The sequence below is a fragment of the Malaya genurostris genome, chromosome 3 (assembly GCF_030247185.1).
Source record: "Malaya genurostris strain Urasoe2022 chromosome 3, Malgen_1.1, whole genome shotgun sequence".
Lineage (NCBI taxonomy): Eukaryota > Metazoa > Arthropoda > Insecta > Diptera > Culicidae > Malaya > Malaya genurostris.
This window is the reverse complement of record NC_080572.1, coordinates 262,845,537-262,862,512: the sequence shown is the minus strand read 5'-3', so window position 1 is coordinate 262,862,512 and position 16,976 is coordinate 262,845,537. Positions and strand designations below refer to the sequence as shown.

Below are 16,976 nucleotides of genomic sequence, written 5' to 3'. Positions count from 1 at the left end.
GAGGGAAAATAGTATCTCCGGGAGGTCGTCAAAGTCGTGTTCCTTGACGTACGGCAGGAGCGCAGGATTCGGGCACGGTTCGAAGAGGGTGCAACCCCGTTCGTGTTGCTGCTAGTAAATTATGCAGTCATGAGGTGAGCCCAAGAACGTTAGTCTTTCTGCTTTGATTGCATTCTCGATTCTTAGAAGCCTTTTTATTGTGGCCGGCAAAATGTTTCGAAAATTTAATTGCACCTACTTTAGATTTGATACATTAAAATATTGGCGGTAACCCAATTCTACGAGCCGTTCGAGTAATTGAACAAACCTATAATTTTGCAACCGCTCTGCTGTTCGGAAGAAGTGCTTTTCTTTTCAGCTTTATCTTACAGAAGTTCAGCCTTGAATTGATCGGGCTCGAACGAAAACCGGGCCGATGTACGATTATGTCAGATTATAGCGAACAAATGAAAACACTTCTCGGTCATTGACCAAATTCCCAAACTTTTCCACCCGTCTCGTGAAAGCGACCAAATCCCGTAGACTCCGAAGGCAGCCAGAACAAATGGTTTGCAGTTTACGGTTGCGGTGGATCTCCGAAGACGACTACCGCCGCGTTTCACAGGCTTTCGAACGTGGCAGTGATGGCTTATTAAATGTGCCTATTGTTCTCGAGCGAGGGATTCGCAGTTAGGCCGAAAATGTATGGGAATTTTGGTTTGATTGGATAAGATATGAGTTTCCCCGAGCCAGCTCAGCGGCACCGGTACCCGATTCGTTACCATTTCGTTACGATTCTATGAATCCAGGAACATTGACTTATGCTTCATGGCTTGAAGGTCAAGGTTTCCATTGAAATCTGATAAAATCATTACATAAAAATTCCTCTTACCTAATTCCACTCGTGCTTCCAGCCCAAAAGTTGACATTTAAAAGTACCGCATTATCCATTAACGCGCAATTAACTCATAATGAAATAATAAACGGATCGATTTCCATTCCAGTTCGGGTAAATATAGTTTAACTCCAAAGCGGAAACTGTAAATAGAAACCAGAAGGAACGCAACTCGCTCGCTCGTTCGCCATCAAGCTCTCGATGCATGCCACCTCAGTTTGATCGCAATTACTCAATCATGCGGTGCGGTTTTTTCAATGCCCAGATCTTTTTTACGACTTCGAGGAAATACAGAAACGATTGTCCGCACCGCTGCTGGCGGGCGCTACACAACTTCAGGGCTGTCCGGTAAACTCGCTGTGCTGACGAAGTTATACCTAGTTCCCACGTACATATCTCTCCCCCGGTTGCAGCATAAAGTGCACAAGTGCAGCACAGGTACCCATCCGCGGTAATGTATGCATGATTCACGGATCGAACCTCGGATCGAGCAGGTTTACTTGTGGTTTCCCCGTGCGTACACAAATTTGCCTTTCGTCGTCGGTGATTGGTGCCGATTGGTGATGGATGTTCAACATTTCGCCCGTCAGCTGTCAATCCAATCAATCATGGCGACAATCACCGGCGGATTGTGTAAACAAAACAAACTTGACACGGCAGTAGAATCATTGCGCATTGATTTTGCTATGTGTAAAATGTGAGCTGCAAAGTCAGTTCAGATGACGAGTTTCTCATGCGCGATTATGTAATCTCATTCAAAGAAAGGATTAATGAAAGCTGTTGACTCGTATTGGAAGCTTACGAACCAATTGAATATATCATATAACAAATTACAGAATTTCACAAACAAATACAAATTTTCGGTGAGATTCGACTCATGGTCATGGTCGAAAATTAAACATTTCTTCTTATGTTTCGGACGGGACTAAACGTCTTTGTGAGGACCTTCCATAAACAGCGCTCAGGTAGCGCTCTCATTCGCATTACGGACGTCGTGGCGAGAAGTTGCCTTCAACCAGCTGGAGCAATAACAGATTCTCAGTAATCGAATTCAGCTTCTGAATTCTGGTTCTGGATTCAGGAAGTAAATTTTAGATTGTATTCGAAGCTGAGTACTTGAACTCAATTTCAGGGTTAGAATTTGGTTTCAGGCGTCTGGTTTGAGTTCCAGATTACTGGTTCATAATTTAAAACTATGACTCTGCAACTGAATTCTAATTCTTAAGCTGTATTTAGCGCTTTGAATTGTGTTCGGAAATCCAGAATACTGATTTAGGATTTCAACTTCAGAGTTCATAAACAAAATTCAGGATATGAATGTTAGTTTGGGATTCCGAACCTAAATTTTAAAACTGACTTGTGAACCAGAATTCAATTCCGGAATTCAGCATCAGAATTCATTTCCAGACATCAGAACCTGCATACTGGAACTAAATTCGGTTCATGGATTTTGAAACAAGGTTTTCCACTTTTATTAAGGTTCCGAATTCAAGTACAGAACTCTGTTGTAGAACCGAATTCAGAACCAGGATTCTAAAAATGAGTTCAGTTCCATAATTCGAGAACTAAATTTATGTACTCAAAATTTCAGCTCTGGTGTAAATAAATATATGATGCAAAAAAGGATTAACAGTTGTAAACATCGGATAAATTCTGCCATTGGGTTCTTTTTAGAGTCATTTAAACATTCCCGAAAGATTATGCGAAGTTTACCTCTACTGAGGATCATAATCTATTAGAATAGCTGTATTTGTTCGGTGTTTTTAATGGTATGGTAAAATATGTTTATTTTCGATTAGTCTTTAGTATAGATTTGCGTCACAATTCTGGAAGCGAGGCACCATAAGTTGCAACATTTACACAATCCACTAATATGAACGATTATCTATATTCAGAAGTATTAAAAAGGCATAACAATGTTATTCGTATTCACGTCCAGTTATGACTCTGACATTACCCGCCCCCTTTTTTGGTTTGTACAAAGAGCACGTATATAAATTAAACTTCTTCTACTTTCGCAGTTTTTTTGTCTTTGATTAAAAAAAATATTTTTCCTAATAATCTAATAAACTAAAAAACCACATTTATTGGTTGATTTGATTAGTGTCAATTAAAACTGGATGACGGTAAAACTCTTTTTATGCTTAAACTTTTTTACTGATAAAAATGAAGCTTATGCCGATAAAACTACAAAAAATGCATGAAAATTTTATTTCTGTCATTTATTTATACCCGGCTTTAACCTACTAACGGTCGTTCGCCTGGTTTGCTGAAAGTTAATTCAACTGAAAATCTTTAATCTTTAAAATGACACGAATCAAACAAACAACAAATATGGATTTTCAATTTAAGCTAAACATTGAATTATTAAAAATTTTGAGAAATCGTTTTTATTTTAAATTAATTATTAGTTCTTTTCTTGATTAATTTCTAATTATTGAAAAAGTATTCGACTACTTTTTCCCAGTATAATTTTCCAAGAGTGTCCAAAAACTTTTTTCTTGAAGTCATTTTTCATCAATAACAGTTTCCGAGTTACGAAAATTTTAATAAATGTTTCCCTTTTCAGAACTCAAACTTCAATCAAATTGTTCTCTCCATCAGTGCAAACCGAATGGTATGTTGTACTGAAGATGTGTACGAAGTTTTATCCAAATCGGAGAAAGTAGATTCTGACCAACAAACTAAACGATCCTTTCAGGGCATTCAAAATTCTGAAAAAAATATTTCCGAAAGTTTATCCCGCACAGATACAAACAGGTAAACGCGTAACACAACACACTGCTGCCCAAATATTTAGAACAAAAATTAACGATGATTTTGACAACAGCTGTGTAGTCCTACGTCAACATACCGAATAATGCCTTGTAGACTAGCCGTTAAGCTATTTAAGAGAAATTAAGGTGCCCGTTTTTTGCACATACACAGAGAGAAATCTTGCGATCTTGACGAACTGATTCAAATTGTATGTGAAACTTATACAAAAATACAATTTGCATCAACAGTCCACCATTGTGACTCCAACTTCACTTCTGAAAAGGGCCAAAGTAAAAGTATATCTACGAAACTTTACTGAAAACATAAAATCAATCTGATGTTTTCGGTAAAGTTTCAGGTAACTATTATGACTATGTGAAAAAGATATACACTGTAAAAATTCGGATGAGTTTTGGGTTTCTTTTGAAAATAACACTAGAACCAGTTTTATCAAAAAACGTATAATTTACGTATATTAATTTCACATTCTGATATATTGCAGCTTACAACCGACGAAGTTTTTTCATAGTAAATAAATAATGGCCAAAAAATTTTTTTTTGAAAAATGTGATTTTTAAATCTTGTCAAAAACAATCTAAACTATTTTTATTCGATTTCATGGAATTAACGAATATTTTCAATAAACTAGATGTAAAATGCTTAAGGTAACCGAATAGATATACACTAAGGTCTCTTTTTACACGGGGGTTGCGTACCGTGTTAAAAAAATCCGTGTAAAAGAAAACCGTGGTAATTGCGGAAACCGTGCAAAAAAAACCGCGTGGGAAATTTGACGTAATAATTCCAAAAACCGCAGATTTGATTATCTGTTTCTTTGTTTTGGATGAAATATAACTTTTGATTATTTGAAGGGGAAAAAGATTATTTTTTAGCCCCCAAATTTATGCAAGGTGCACATAACTGTAAAAAAGTAACTGTTATTTCCCAATAAAAACGGAAATCAAAAAAACAGCCTGAGGTTACGAGAAGCGTCCAGACATACTTGATAAAACACATTGGATAAAAATTGAAATTAAAACACTTAGGAAAAGCGTTGTTCGATAAGCAAATTATTCTAAATGGCTCATGCCTTCTGTATATTGCATTCAGTTTTCAAAAGAGCGATAAAACGTACAATTAGAACCCATAAACACTTTCACTACAAAAAAAGCTTGAGAATTTGTTTTTTTTTTTCAATTCCGATGGTGCTATGTATAGTAAACACTAAAGATCTTAACAGTCATTCTCAACTAAACTGAGTGGGAAGACATGGGTATTGGGTGAAGATATATGCACGCAGCAACAGAAGGGGAAGAATTCATAGAGATGAATATGGATCAAATTAGAAAAGGTATTACTATGTGTCATGCTGAAGAAACTCATTTCATTGGCGTAAATCATAATACTACTAGAGCTATAGAATTCAAATGGGTATAAAATACTGTACTGTTTGATATGACGAAGAGTTGACGAGAATAGTAAATCCGACTAGTTCGTCAACGATACGAAATTCTCGATGATATCAGTGACGATGCTGACATCATACACCACAATTGAGCGGAAGAGACGTTGTCGTAATGTGTAATTTACAACAGGGATTCAAGATCTGAAGACTGATTAATCATTTTATGGAACGACAGTCAATGATCCCGTGAATTGTTGAATGAATGATTTTAGTTAACTTTCAAACTTTGAATTAGCTCTCATAATCGTTTTCTTTCAGACAACCTGTTCCCTTTTTTAAATTTTTTCACGAAAAACAAATGACAGTTCTTTTTAAACTCTCATCAGAAACCGTGTTTATTACGAAAACCGTGTGAATAAAAACCGTGTTAATTCCGGAATCCGTGTAAAACAAGCCGTGTATAAAAAAACCGTGCGAAAAAAACCCGTGTAAAAAGAGACCTTAGTGTATGGAGATATAGATTCAAAATCTTTTTTGAATAGCTCCAACTTGGTCATATTCGAAGGTTTTTCGAGTCTTATCAAAGAAACAAATTATCCTTAAAGAGTAGGATTGTAGAAATTCTATAATACATCAGAGGAACGAATTACATTCGTAGTATGAATGAATTTTACCGGAATAATTTAAGTATGCTTGCTCTTGTTAGCTCTTCCTTATTTAATTGTGTGATAGAATATGTTCGCCGTGAGTAAGTCATATTTTAGCATAAGCGAACCTTTTAAATTCGAGAAATAATTTGATCTTGATTGTATTGTTCATTGGTAAGAGCAAACCAATTTATCATCGAACTTGAAAGGCACGATTTGCCTATAAAATACCAAAATAAAATGAAAATATACTTTTATAGTGATGCACACGTACTTCTAACTAACGAGTAGTTCAAATACCAAACTCAACAACATGAATTCATAAGCATTAATTGGATCAGACACCACAGTGTGACAACTGACCGCAAAAAGAGTTGCTTTCGGATTGAAAAAAATCAAACCACATCGAAAATCATTTTCGTGCTGTGAATAGCTGATGAAACGAAAAGAATCGAATAATTCAATCTTCATGCGCCACTTTCGGCGGTTCACGGTTTTGGGGTCTTTTCTCACATTTGTACCTCGCCGGCACCGCTTACAGCCCTAAATGTCACTTCATGGCTGGGAGTAAGTTCCACACGGAGATGCAAATTAGAGCATTACCCTGAAAACGCACGGCGTTGGACGGTGCGGGAAAGCGTTGGAAATGTGTGAAATGCTAATCGACTGTAGTGTTCAGTTTGTTTTCGAAGTCTGACATCAAACCTCAACCGTCGAAGCGGTGCGGCATCGAGCGACCTGGAACATCTCTTGTGTTTACTCCGTTTTCTTCATGCGTACGTTGTTAGTCCTCATCTCACAACTGAACTGACTAAGCGCCGCGTAGAAAGTTGGTAACTTAGAAATAAAACAAGTCGTTTGGCATAATACTCAACATCGGTGGAGCACGAGGGGGGCGTTAGTCACACTTGGATAACAACACGCCAACTGTACCGACCGGACGCCGATGATCACGTGCCCCGCAGGCACCCAAACAGGCCCAGACGGCCGGGCGATTATGCGAGATCAGATGAAAACTTTTGACGTTGACCCTCGGTCCCCATATAATCGGTCCAGCCTGTCGAACTACTAACTTTCACTCATTTTTTGTTGTTGTTGTTGTCAGACAGATCTTATATTATTATGATGTAATCGTTGCGTGGAATATTTTCCATGTTCCTTTTTCCTTGTGTTTCTCCCCGGGATCGATCAACTAAGTTGGAAGCAGTCTTATTCAATCGGTTCTCTTTCGGTTGCCCATAGAAACATCGTTGTGATGAGCCTCAGGCAAAAAAATTGATCCCCATTTTTATACCTGTTCTCGTTTTGAGGACAACCCACTTCACGTAAGAGTTCCAATCAATATAACTGGTGTTTGGCATTCTTTCTTCCTTCTATTGTGAAGCATTCGTCCTTATTTTTTCGTATAAAATATCACAATGTTTGTCAGGTCATGTTCTTTATGATCAATCAAATCAATTTATGTGAAAGCATAAGGAATTTTTTTTTCTCCTCGAAAACAAACAGGAAGGAATATGATAGATTAAGTTGCGTTGAAGATTTCACTCTTCTTCTGCTCACACGCACTTCGATCTGAAAACAAAAAGGCACCAATAATTTCCGCATAGTTTCAACTGAACTTCATCCCAATCAAATTTATCTCGATCTTTATATTGATCAAGCTCTATTTCTAACTCAAGGCAACGAAATCGTCGAATAGCATTTTCTTGGTTTTGACTCGCGACTAAAATTCCCAGTAGCAAAATATTTACCCCTGCGGACAGCGGCGGGTCGTGGCCTTGTCAATTAATCGCACGCAAGCCGTACGAGAACCTGTCGAAATCGGTACCGCTTCACCTACCCCTCACACAAGCATGATGGTATCAGCATTCGTTCGAGTACGGTAAAAACAATGCTCTGGAAAAAAAACCTGCAGCTAAAAACAGCCGATCAGAAGTAGACCTAAACTCTACTAATAGTCAACCCTCCTCCACCTGAAGGATTCTATCCACGGCCTGCCCGAGGCGTAGTAAACCAGTTCCCTCCCTAGAAGACCGGGTTTTGGTTTTGCTACGGTTAGTTTATAGGTTATGCTAGAAGGTTTAGTTTGTGTCGCGACTCCTTCATACCAGACAGCACCCTCCCTCACCCCATTCGATTATACATAGTGGCGCACTTTTGATGCAAAATTCCTTTTGTGCCACCCGACTTTTGTTGGTTGCATGGACTACAAATTGAACGAGGATTTCTCACGCAAACCGTCTCGAACTGCAAACGTTCACACTGTTGTGGAGCTATTTGTTTTTTTTTTTTTGTTCAGTGGCATAGGACTTCCTCCGGTAAACTCAAGAGGGTTAATGTATGTAAAGGTGCAATTAGATTGATTGTTTCAGTCATGTAAGCTATGAATCAAACCTAAGTCAATATTGTATAGGTTAGATCACATTGCAAGGGTGTCCGAATGTTTGCTCGAGTGTTACAAGTTTGTTTTTGTTGAATAAACACTTTTTTTAACTTGGTTTATTTAAATTGCGTTGGATCCTGTAACATATAGCAATTAGTTTACTCAAGCGGAATCACGGTTTTGTCATTTGGTCCGGCTTACCAAAAGCTAGTTATAGAGGCTTGGTATTATTTTGAAGATTGACAATCTTATTACTAATTATGTTAATTCCTTTTCTCAAAATTTTATTTCAGTGATTGTTTGTTAGGCCGGCGAAACGTGTTAAGCCCAGGGCTTGCAAATTGAAAAACTATGAAAATAAAAGAGTTTCACCAGCTGTGCTATTCACACACTTTCGTAGAGCAACCGAAGCACCGGAGAGTTGCTTCGTTCGTTCATTAGTTCATGAACTCGTGCGCCAGCTGATGACTATACTTCATTAGTTTAGCATTTGGTGAATGGTTCACGAGTTGAAGATGTTCATGAGGAAACGAGTTTCATAATTTGTGATTCTGACGAATGTTAGCATTGAAAACATTGTTTTTTTTCTAGAGTTTCTAAAATTTATACTCATGAGCCAAAAAGAAATAATCGTTTTAAAAACAAGTTCAAATTTGAAATTTATGGTATTCATTGTTCTGAATGTTTTCAAAAAAGTGATATGAAAAAAAATTTGATTTTAGAGTGTGATATTAAAATAAAATTTGATCTCAGAAGTTTTTCTGTTGCTTCGTTCGTTACAAGCCCTGGTTAAGCCCAGGTGCGTGTACCGGAAAAGACCGATCTACTGTTTTGAAGTGTTCCTAAATTCTGATGGAAATGTTTTTCAAGAACATAATAATCGTTTTCGACTCTTCAGTGCAAAAAAGATTCAAATTGTACTACTTAGTGCAAACTTAAACTAGTTTATTGGTTCAAATTGAACTGTTGATGCTTGCACTAAGAAGTTAAATTTGAACTGTTCTGCACTTACGAGCCGAAGACGAAACGTGAAGAATAGTGAAAACGGTTATGTGCCATTAGCACAAAAACGGCTTTTTGCCAAACTCATAAATAACCAAGACATAATATAGTTATGAACGATTTCATTTATTACTTCGAGTAACAAAAAAATCTTGTCAGTATTTATAATAACTATTGTTTGTCCCGGGTTGGCGGCTCAATGCATAGGGCGCTGGTCTTACAAGCCAGTTGTCGTATGTTCGAGGCCCGACCTGGAAGAATTCTTAGGGCATATTCAGGAGTGTTCTAGTTCTAGATGCATAATTTATGTCAGTTTTAAAATTTAAATCTAGAAATTATAACAAAATAAACTGGCAGCCCTAGCAGCGTTTTATCTGTGTTTCAAATATAGAAAAAATAGAACGGCAATGTATACCAGTTTTAAATTTGACAGTAGAACTGGTCGAAAAAATAAAACTAAAACGGATTGCTGGGGATACGTTTGTTTCAGTTTCATTTACATTATAGACCACCCATATGAATCTTGCAGCTGCTGAATTTGCTCTTAGTGTCAGTAGAATCCATAGTACTAGCCATGCAATGATTCTGTACACTAAGAATCGGCTGCGAAGTCTGTTGAAACAGAAAGGCCAAATTCCACCAAAGGATGTAATGCCAAGACTTTGACTATTGTTTTCCGCGCGAAATTTTCGGGCGGGTAGTACTCTTTCACCGGCCTTGATTGTTTACACGGAGGTCTCTATTTACGCGGGAAATACGCACCGCTTAAAAAAACCCTGTAATATCTAGCGCAAAAAACCGCGTAAATTTGAAAATCTGCGTAAAAACGTGAACCTAATGAAAAAATTTTATGCCAAATGCATGAAACATCTAGATCTGTTGTGATCTCAAAAAATTTTGAAAAATATTGACTTGAATTTGGAAAATTTTGAGACGAATCGAAATAAAATTTTGATGCTAAATGCCTTAGAAATGCATGGAACGTCGAAATCTGGTGAAATCTCTAAAACCTTATTTTGAAAAAAATTTAATTTAGAACTGAAAAAGTTAGAATCTCAAAAACAAAATTTTTTTTTTCAAATTGACTTTCATTTGGAAAATTTTGAGTTTCCGAAATCGAAATAAAAAATTTATGACACATGCCTCCGAAACACATAAAACTTCGAGATCTGATGTTTCCTCAAAAAAAAATTTTTTATGAAAAAAATCGGTGTCGACGAGTTGATTGAAAAATAAATTTCGAGATAACACCAGATCTCGATGTTTCATGCATTTCTAAGACAAAAAACCCTCTTAATCCACCTAGTGGTGTGATAATGCCTTTCTCTTCTTTCATAACAGTCTCTTGAAAATATACTTCATACTTTTATTAAATAATTTCGGACACTAATTTCGACACCAATTGATTCAGATTGATTCAAGTAGTTCACAAAAGCATGCTTCAGTGTTTATGTCACACAGTCAGCATCATTTTTCCAAACTAGTGCTTGACATTTGCATTGCCTATTTGTATGAGAAAAGTGATGCTAACCTAAACAAAAACCTTCTTAGTCCACTTAGTAGAATCTTCATATATCTTGAAAAATCACCATAGGGGGAGGTACATGAAAGTTTCGAAATCGAAAAAAAAATTTGATGCCAAAAGTCTTAGAATTGCATTAAACGTCGAGATTTAGTGTCATCTCGAAAAAATTTCAAAATCGACTTTTTCAAAAAAAAATTTTCAAGATAACACTAAATCTCGACGATTCATGCAATATTAAGATTTTTTGGCATCAAAAAAAATTTTCGATTTCGGAAATTTCATGGTGCTTTTACAAGATCGAAAATTTTCAAACTTTAATCGCTGGGCAGCACCCCTTACCCATGTCCGATTTAGCTCAAATTTTGCATGGGGGCTTTTTTCGAGTGCTCATAGTTTTGAACAATTAAATTAGAGGTGATCCAAAAATATTGGCACCTTTATATACTTGAGAGCGGTAAAAACAACGTGTATTGTCGGTTACGTCACTTATACCTTTATATCTCCGGAACCAAAAGTCACAGCCATTTGGTCTTCGAACTTGATCAATGATCCGATAGTAGCTTTTAAACGAGCAGAGGTTGTTAAAATCGGTTCAGCCATCTCTGAGATAATTGAGCGCGTAAAAATACAATGCGTTTTGTCGGTTACGTCACTTATACAATCATATCTCCGGAACCGAAAGTCACAGTCATTTGATCTTTGAACTTGATCAATGGCCCGAATGTGAAAATCGGTTCAGCCATCTCTGAGAAAATTGAGCGCGTATAAATATTTTCGAAAAGTGCACACACACACATACAGACATTTTCCGATCTTGTCGAACTGAGTTGAATGGTATATAACACTATGGGTCTCCGAGGCTCCTTTCTATAGAGAAAGGCAAAACGCATATAAAAATAAACTTCGTAAAAAAGGCATCAGTTTCACTCGTACAGTCTGTTTTACAAGTCAGAAGTCTACCTCCTGATTTCGATAGTAGAATTTGAAATACCAAGAGCGACGTTTTACAAAGTTATGCTGTTTTCTTGTGCGAATTTTTAAAGTTATGCGCATAAGACTTGAGTGTTTCGCACAAAACACTGAAATTATCAACAGTGTTCAAGATTGAATATCTCAATTTATGAATTTGAAGTGTTCGTAAAATGTCCTTCAGTAAATCTAGGCCAGTACGAAGCATTCCACGAGAAAGTCAACTTCACGAACAACAAGCACGTTAACATGCAGCGAATGATCTACATTCTAGAGTAGAATTAATGTTAAACTCCATTAATCCCGCATGTTTTTTTTTTCAGACATCTTCCGTACGGTAATTACATTTCTTCGTTTTGGATAAAATGACGGCTTTTGTTTTTTTATCTAAATTTTTCCACAGTATGTTAATATGTCATTTTATTTTTCAAAGTTCGAACCCTATCTACATCTTTCGAATACCTATCTGCCCTCATAAAAAATGTCACAATGACAGCTGTAAAACTCATTTTAAGGCTAGAGTTTGATTAGTTATTGGTCAACATTCAACGAGGAAAAAAGCGAAATGGCTAAGATCTCTATAATTGAAACAATAAAATCTAGCGCATTCACCTTGTAGATTTTATAGTATCAATTATAGAGATTCTAGCCTCTCTGATCAGAAAAAAAATTTTACACTCCGCGCGGATTTGAGAATCGAACCCAGGCAAGTTGCGCGAAAGGTATCAACTTATTCATCAGGCTGGAACCGTCCCAAATTTTGGATTATTATTTTTCCATTGAAGCGAATTTGTGTAGAAATTTTGTTGTTCCTTGCTTGGAATTGTACTAGGTCTGCGTGGTTTTCTGTTGTGTTACGGTGATGGTCTTGGAATAGAGGAGAATGGACATCACTGGAAGAGAGATCTAATCTAATTTCAATGTGCATCCAACAAGTTCTTGTAGAATCATTGTTCGAAACAGTTGGTTCTTCTTGGAACACCCATACAGTCTGCTGTTTAATTTCGGGCTCATATGAGTAAATCCTTATTTCGTCACCTGGGTAGATGGTATACACGAAATTCGAAGCACAACGATTAAAATTTCAGCATTCCTTTGCACCTATCGACACGAGTCTTTTTTGAGCGATTGTCAAATTATGTGGGATCCAATGCAAACAATTTTCACGCAAAATAACATATAAGCTTTTCACATTAATGCCTTCTTTGAATTCATCGGCAAGCGAACTACGACCACGATTGAATGCGTTATATCAGTTTTTTACACTCGCATAGGATGGTGCTACACTGCCAAAAGTAGAAACAAGTCAATTGAAGCACTCTTGTCTTGATAATCCACGACGAAAATGGAAATAAATCATTGCACAAAAATGTTCACGCTCATTTCCAATTGCTGAAGTAAAATTTTCAACTCAATGTGAACAAAACAAATAGTGCTCAAATGCGTATCAGACAATTTAGTTAACAATCTTTTTCAACCAAATGATACAAAATAGTTCACTTCCCAAAACTATAATTTCCGTTGTTTTCCCAGGTTACAAAGTAGATGTTAAGTAGTTTAGTTTTCATTGAAATGTTTAATCACTCATCAAATCCGAGCACCACTTCATCAATTTTAATTCACCGTTCAAACAATTTACTCTCATTATCACGCGCCTATTTTGATTTTTTTTATTTTGCGTACGTATCAGACAATTTAGTCAACAATCAGCGCATGAAGGATTAAGATGTGAAATTTAGCAAAGCTCATTCCTACAGGTTTTTTACTAATCTCTCGGTCTCTGGGATATTTTTCATTAAAAATCGCCTTAAAAATGTTAAAGATTCTTTTGTAATTATTCTGATCTTCGAAATTAGAAAGTATCATTCTTTAATTTTCATTCCTTCAGAAATGAAAAAAATTCATGGCTACTGGAAACTGAGATCGTAGCAACACATATTCTAATTTCAGCGTTATTAATGAGTCCTTTATTATCCGGTCAATGCTAATCATGAAATAAGTCAATCTGCAGATTCCATTTGAAAATATAATTCTAAAGCCAGTCTAAAGCTAATAAACTTAACAACTCGTTTCGTTAAAAATCAGAATCGAAATAACTTTCGTGCTGATATTTCCGTTCGCACCAAAGACGAGTATGTAAATGAATTTACAGTGAATCGGGTATTTACTAAAAAGCTAAAAGTACGGCCAATCCTTACCTGCACCAAATACATGTTGAACAGCCAAGAGGTAAAACTACAGCACACAACTGAAACTGCCTTTCCTTGTTGCTGTTATTTTCCGAGCCAAAATCGTGCCGTTGGAGTAGTGCAGGTGTCCAAATCGTTTACCGCTTCTATCGGTATTTTCGTCTACCGAACGACGGCGCCTTCGGAGTGTTACTACTGCTTCCTGCAAAATCGATAATCCACTCGGTCGTCGACACAATTCCTTCGCGTTGATCCGGTGTCGGTATGTCGGTTCCGATGGGTAACCTTCACTAGGTCATGCGGCTTCCAGTTCTGCAATTTTGCGTCCGTCGATGTTCAAACCTACCACAAGGACGTCATTTTACGATGAGTTTAGGTGACATCTAATTCAATTCGCTTGCCTGTTCACAAGTTGTTTGAATATGGCGGTACACTTGATCGTGTCTTTTCACGAGTGCAATCAGTTCAGCACATCTCCAAAAGGCATCCCAACGAAAAACCAACAGTAAGGTAAGCGATGTTTTACTTCGACCTGACAGCAAAACACTTTCCACTCATTTTCGAAACAGTCGTCTCCCTCGCAAACTCTCCACCATCCAAGCAGGCAATGACAAACAGTCAGTTATCCACTTCTATTTAATTATTCATTCAAACAAAAACCGATTGCTCGATCAAAGCTGGACACATATGTGCTCGGAAAACGACAAAATTTAGTGAAAGTTTCGACTCCGAGAGCTCCAGTTACACACTCATCCACTGGATGGCGCATCAAAATGCCGAAATCATTCACAACTCATTCACTCACTCACGTCCGGTTTGTGCATAATTTTATCTAGTAGCCACTTTGTTTTATCTACGGTAGGCCCCTGTCAAGCGTGTGTTACACGAGCTGATCATCGCTGTTCAGCAGCCATTCGGAACTCCAATGGCCACTTGGAATCACTTTTCGGTTTTAACGTATGTGACGTCACACTACTTTGCGTAGCTGTCAAATTGCCTGTACAAAACCAAACTATTCCGGTCAGTACCCAAACAAATGCAATTTTCGGAACATCTAACGAACCACTTGACCAGCTGCCGTTTCTTTCACACTGAATCTATTTTCACCGGACTTCTTTCTGTTCTTCTACTCTACCACTGTCTAAGGATCAAAAAGGCATAATCTCATAAGTCGATGATGCGGTGAAACGGTTCTAATTCACCATAATAACTAGTTTGGTGCACTATATGCGTGTCATGCGTGTTATACGTTCTCGAATTCGGAAGACACAACCGAAAACCGTCATGAGTCAGGTGTTGGATAACTCAAATCTCGTTGCCGAATTAGGCAGACTCCTTCGTTCCATATATACAAACGAGATGGTCGTTCGACGCACCAAAATTTCCTAGTCACTGCCACTAACAAGCTTTCCGATTCCTTTTAAAATAAATGGTTTGTTTCCCGCTAATAGCCAGCGGTAGTCCTTCGAATGTTTTCGGTTGTAACAAAACTTCAACACATGAACAAAATTCCATGCACGATTTATGTTTGCCCTCAAAGCTTCGAAAGCAAACACACTCTACAACAAACGCGACCGATTCCGATGAACGCCAACGGTGTAATGTAAAACTACCCTAGCCGTGGCGTTGATGATGTTGTGGGTAAGCACTCATCGGGGCGGCGTACAACATTCATTCATTCATAACGACTTTTTTTTTGCTGCCGTTCCTCCTGCACTGAAGCCCATATAACCGGCTAACCGGGCAGCAAAAGCCAAAGCCGGTTTGCATGGTACCGGCGATGGGTACCGCTGTAACGAAACTCTCCGTCAAATGAACTGTAGTGCGCTCTCGCAAGTCACACTCTTCACCCCATACTTCTGAGAGTGAGTGCCTGCTTTGTTTTGATTTCTGAGCGGTCCCACACTGCAGTGTTGATCTTCGTTACGCCAAGGGTTCTTCGAGACTGACTGGGTTTATTAACACTTGGCTGCAAGCGGTTTTGGTGAACAGGCAAAACGAGAAAAAATCGCAAAATCAAATAAACGCGTGAAAGATGAGTAGTAAATGCGAATAGACAGCATAGGCGCGTGATAATGAGAGTAAATTGTTTGAACGGTGAATTAAAATTGATGAAGTGGTGCTCGGATTTGATGAGTGATTAAACATTTCAATGAAAACTAAACTACTTAACATCTACTTTGTAACCTGGGAAAACAACGGAAAACATATTTTTGGGAAGTGAACTATTTTGTATCAATTGGCTGGAAAAGATTGACTTGAAAACAGGGGTTCATTTAAATTTTCGCACTTTGCAGATCATTATTTATTTCAGTGGAATTTTATTGTTGGTTTCGATTTGAACCTTTAGGTCATTGGCTTCTCGGATCAGAAAAACTTCCTGACCGTATGTGCGGGATTCGGAATTGAACTCAGGCTGCGTGAAAGGCAATGGTCTTATCCATCACGTTAAGCCCCTCCTCCAGTAGAATTTTATGAATGTCGAAAAATACAATTTACTAAATTTTTTTATATAATAATATGTGCAATGAGGCACACTGCGAATGATTTTAAATTTTGATAAAAATTTAACATTTCGATAGTTATTTTCTATCGAGTAGTTAATTTCAACTTCAATTTCAAAATTGACGGTGGAAAAGTTATTTGGATTTATTTTACACTTAAAATATAATAATAAAAGCGTAGGACCACTGTAAGACCTTAGAAATGGAAGGAGACCTTTATGTAATGGGTGTTATTTTAGCAGGTTTGGTTTTTTTAATAGGGGTGTTTTAACAGTGTAAAGTGACGTCTCTACTCAGTATTGTTTGGTAAATCATCATGAATAACTCCAGAACAACGCTTCCAAATCGTGGAGATTTTTTTTCCAAATCAGTGTTCAATTAAAATTGTTTAAAGCGCGAAATTGTCTTCAGTGATAAAGAGCATTTTAGGATGAGTGGATACGTCAAAATTGCCATATTTGAAGCATAGATAATCCACACGCCGTTCAAGAATCACGTAATAAATGTACTGTTTGATGCAGTCTATGGGCTAATGGAGTCATCGGTTCTTATTTCTTTAAAAATGAGGAACGACGACACGTTACCGTGAATGGAAATCGATACCGATACCATGATCAATGATTTTTTGTAGCCAAATCTTCAAGATATGGATGTTGACAAAATGTGGTTTCAATAGAATGGTGCCACTTGTCATACTGCGGCCGAAACAAACGACTCAATT

The 16,976-nt window shown here is 37.4% G+C and overlaps 1 protein-coding gene across 2 annotated transcripts in view; it reads right to left on the bottom strand.

The window, feature by feature from the left end:
- Nucleotides 1-16,976, bottom strand: part of LOC131439510 (supervillin) — a 645,906-nt gene that overhangs the window by 521,156 nt on the left and 107,774 nt on the right. Inside the window, exon 1 of one of the 2 annotated variants that reach the window (XM_058610619.1) lies at nucleotides 13,761-15,335. The exons of the other annotated variant lie outside the window; for it this stretch is intronic. Within the exon in view, the coding sequence (XP_058466602.1) occupies nucleotides 13,761-13,775 (15 nt within the window). The 5' untranslated portion in view covers nucleotides 13,776-15,335. Of the gene's footprint in view, nucleotides 1-13,760; nucleotides 15,336-16,976 lie in introns of those variants that run through there. 2 annotated transcript variants of the gene reach the window in all.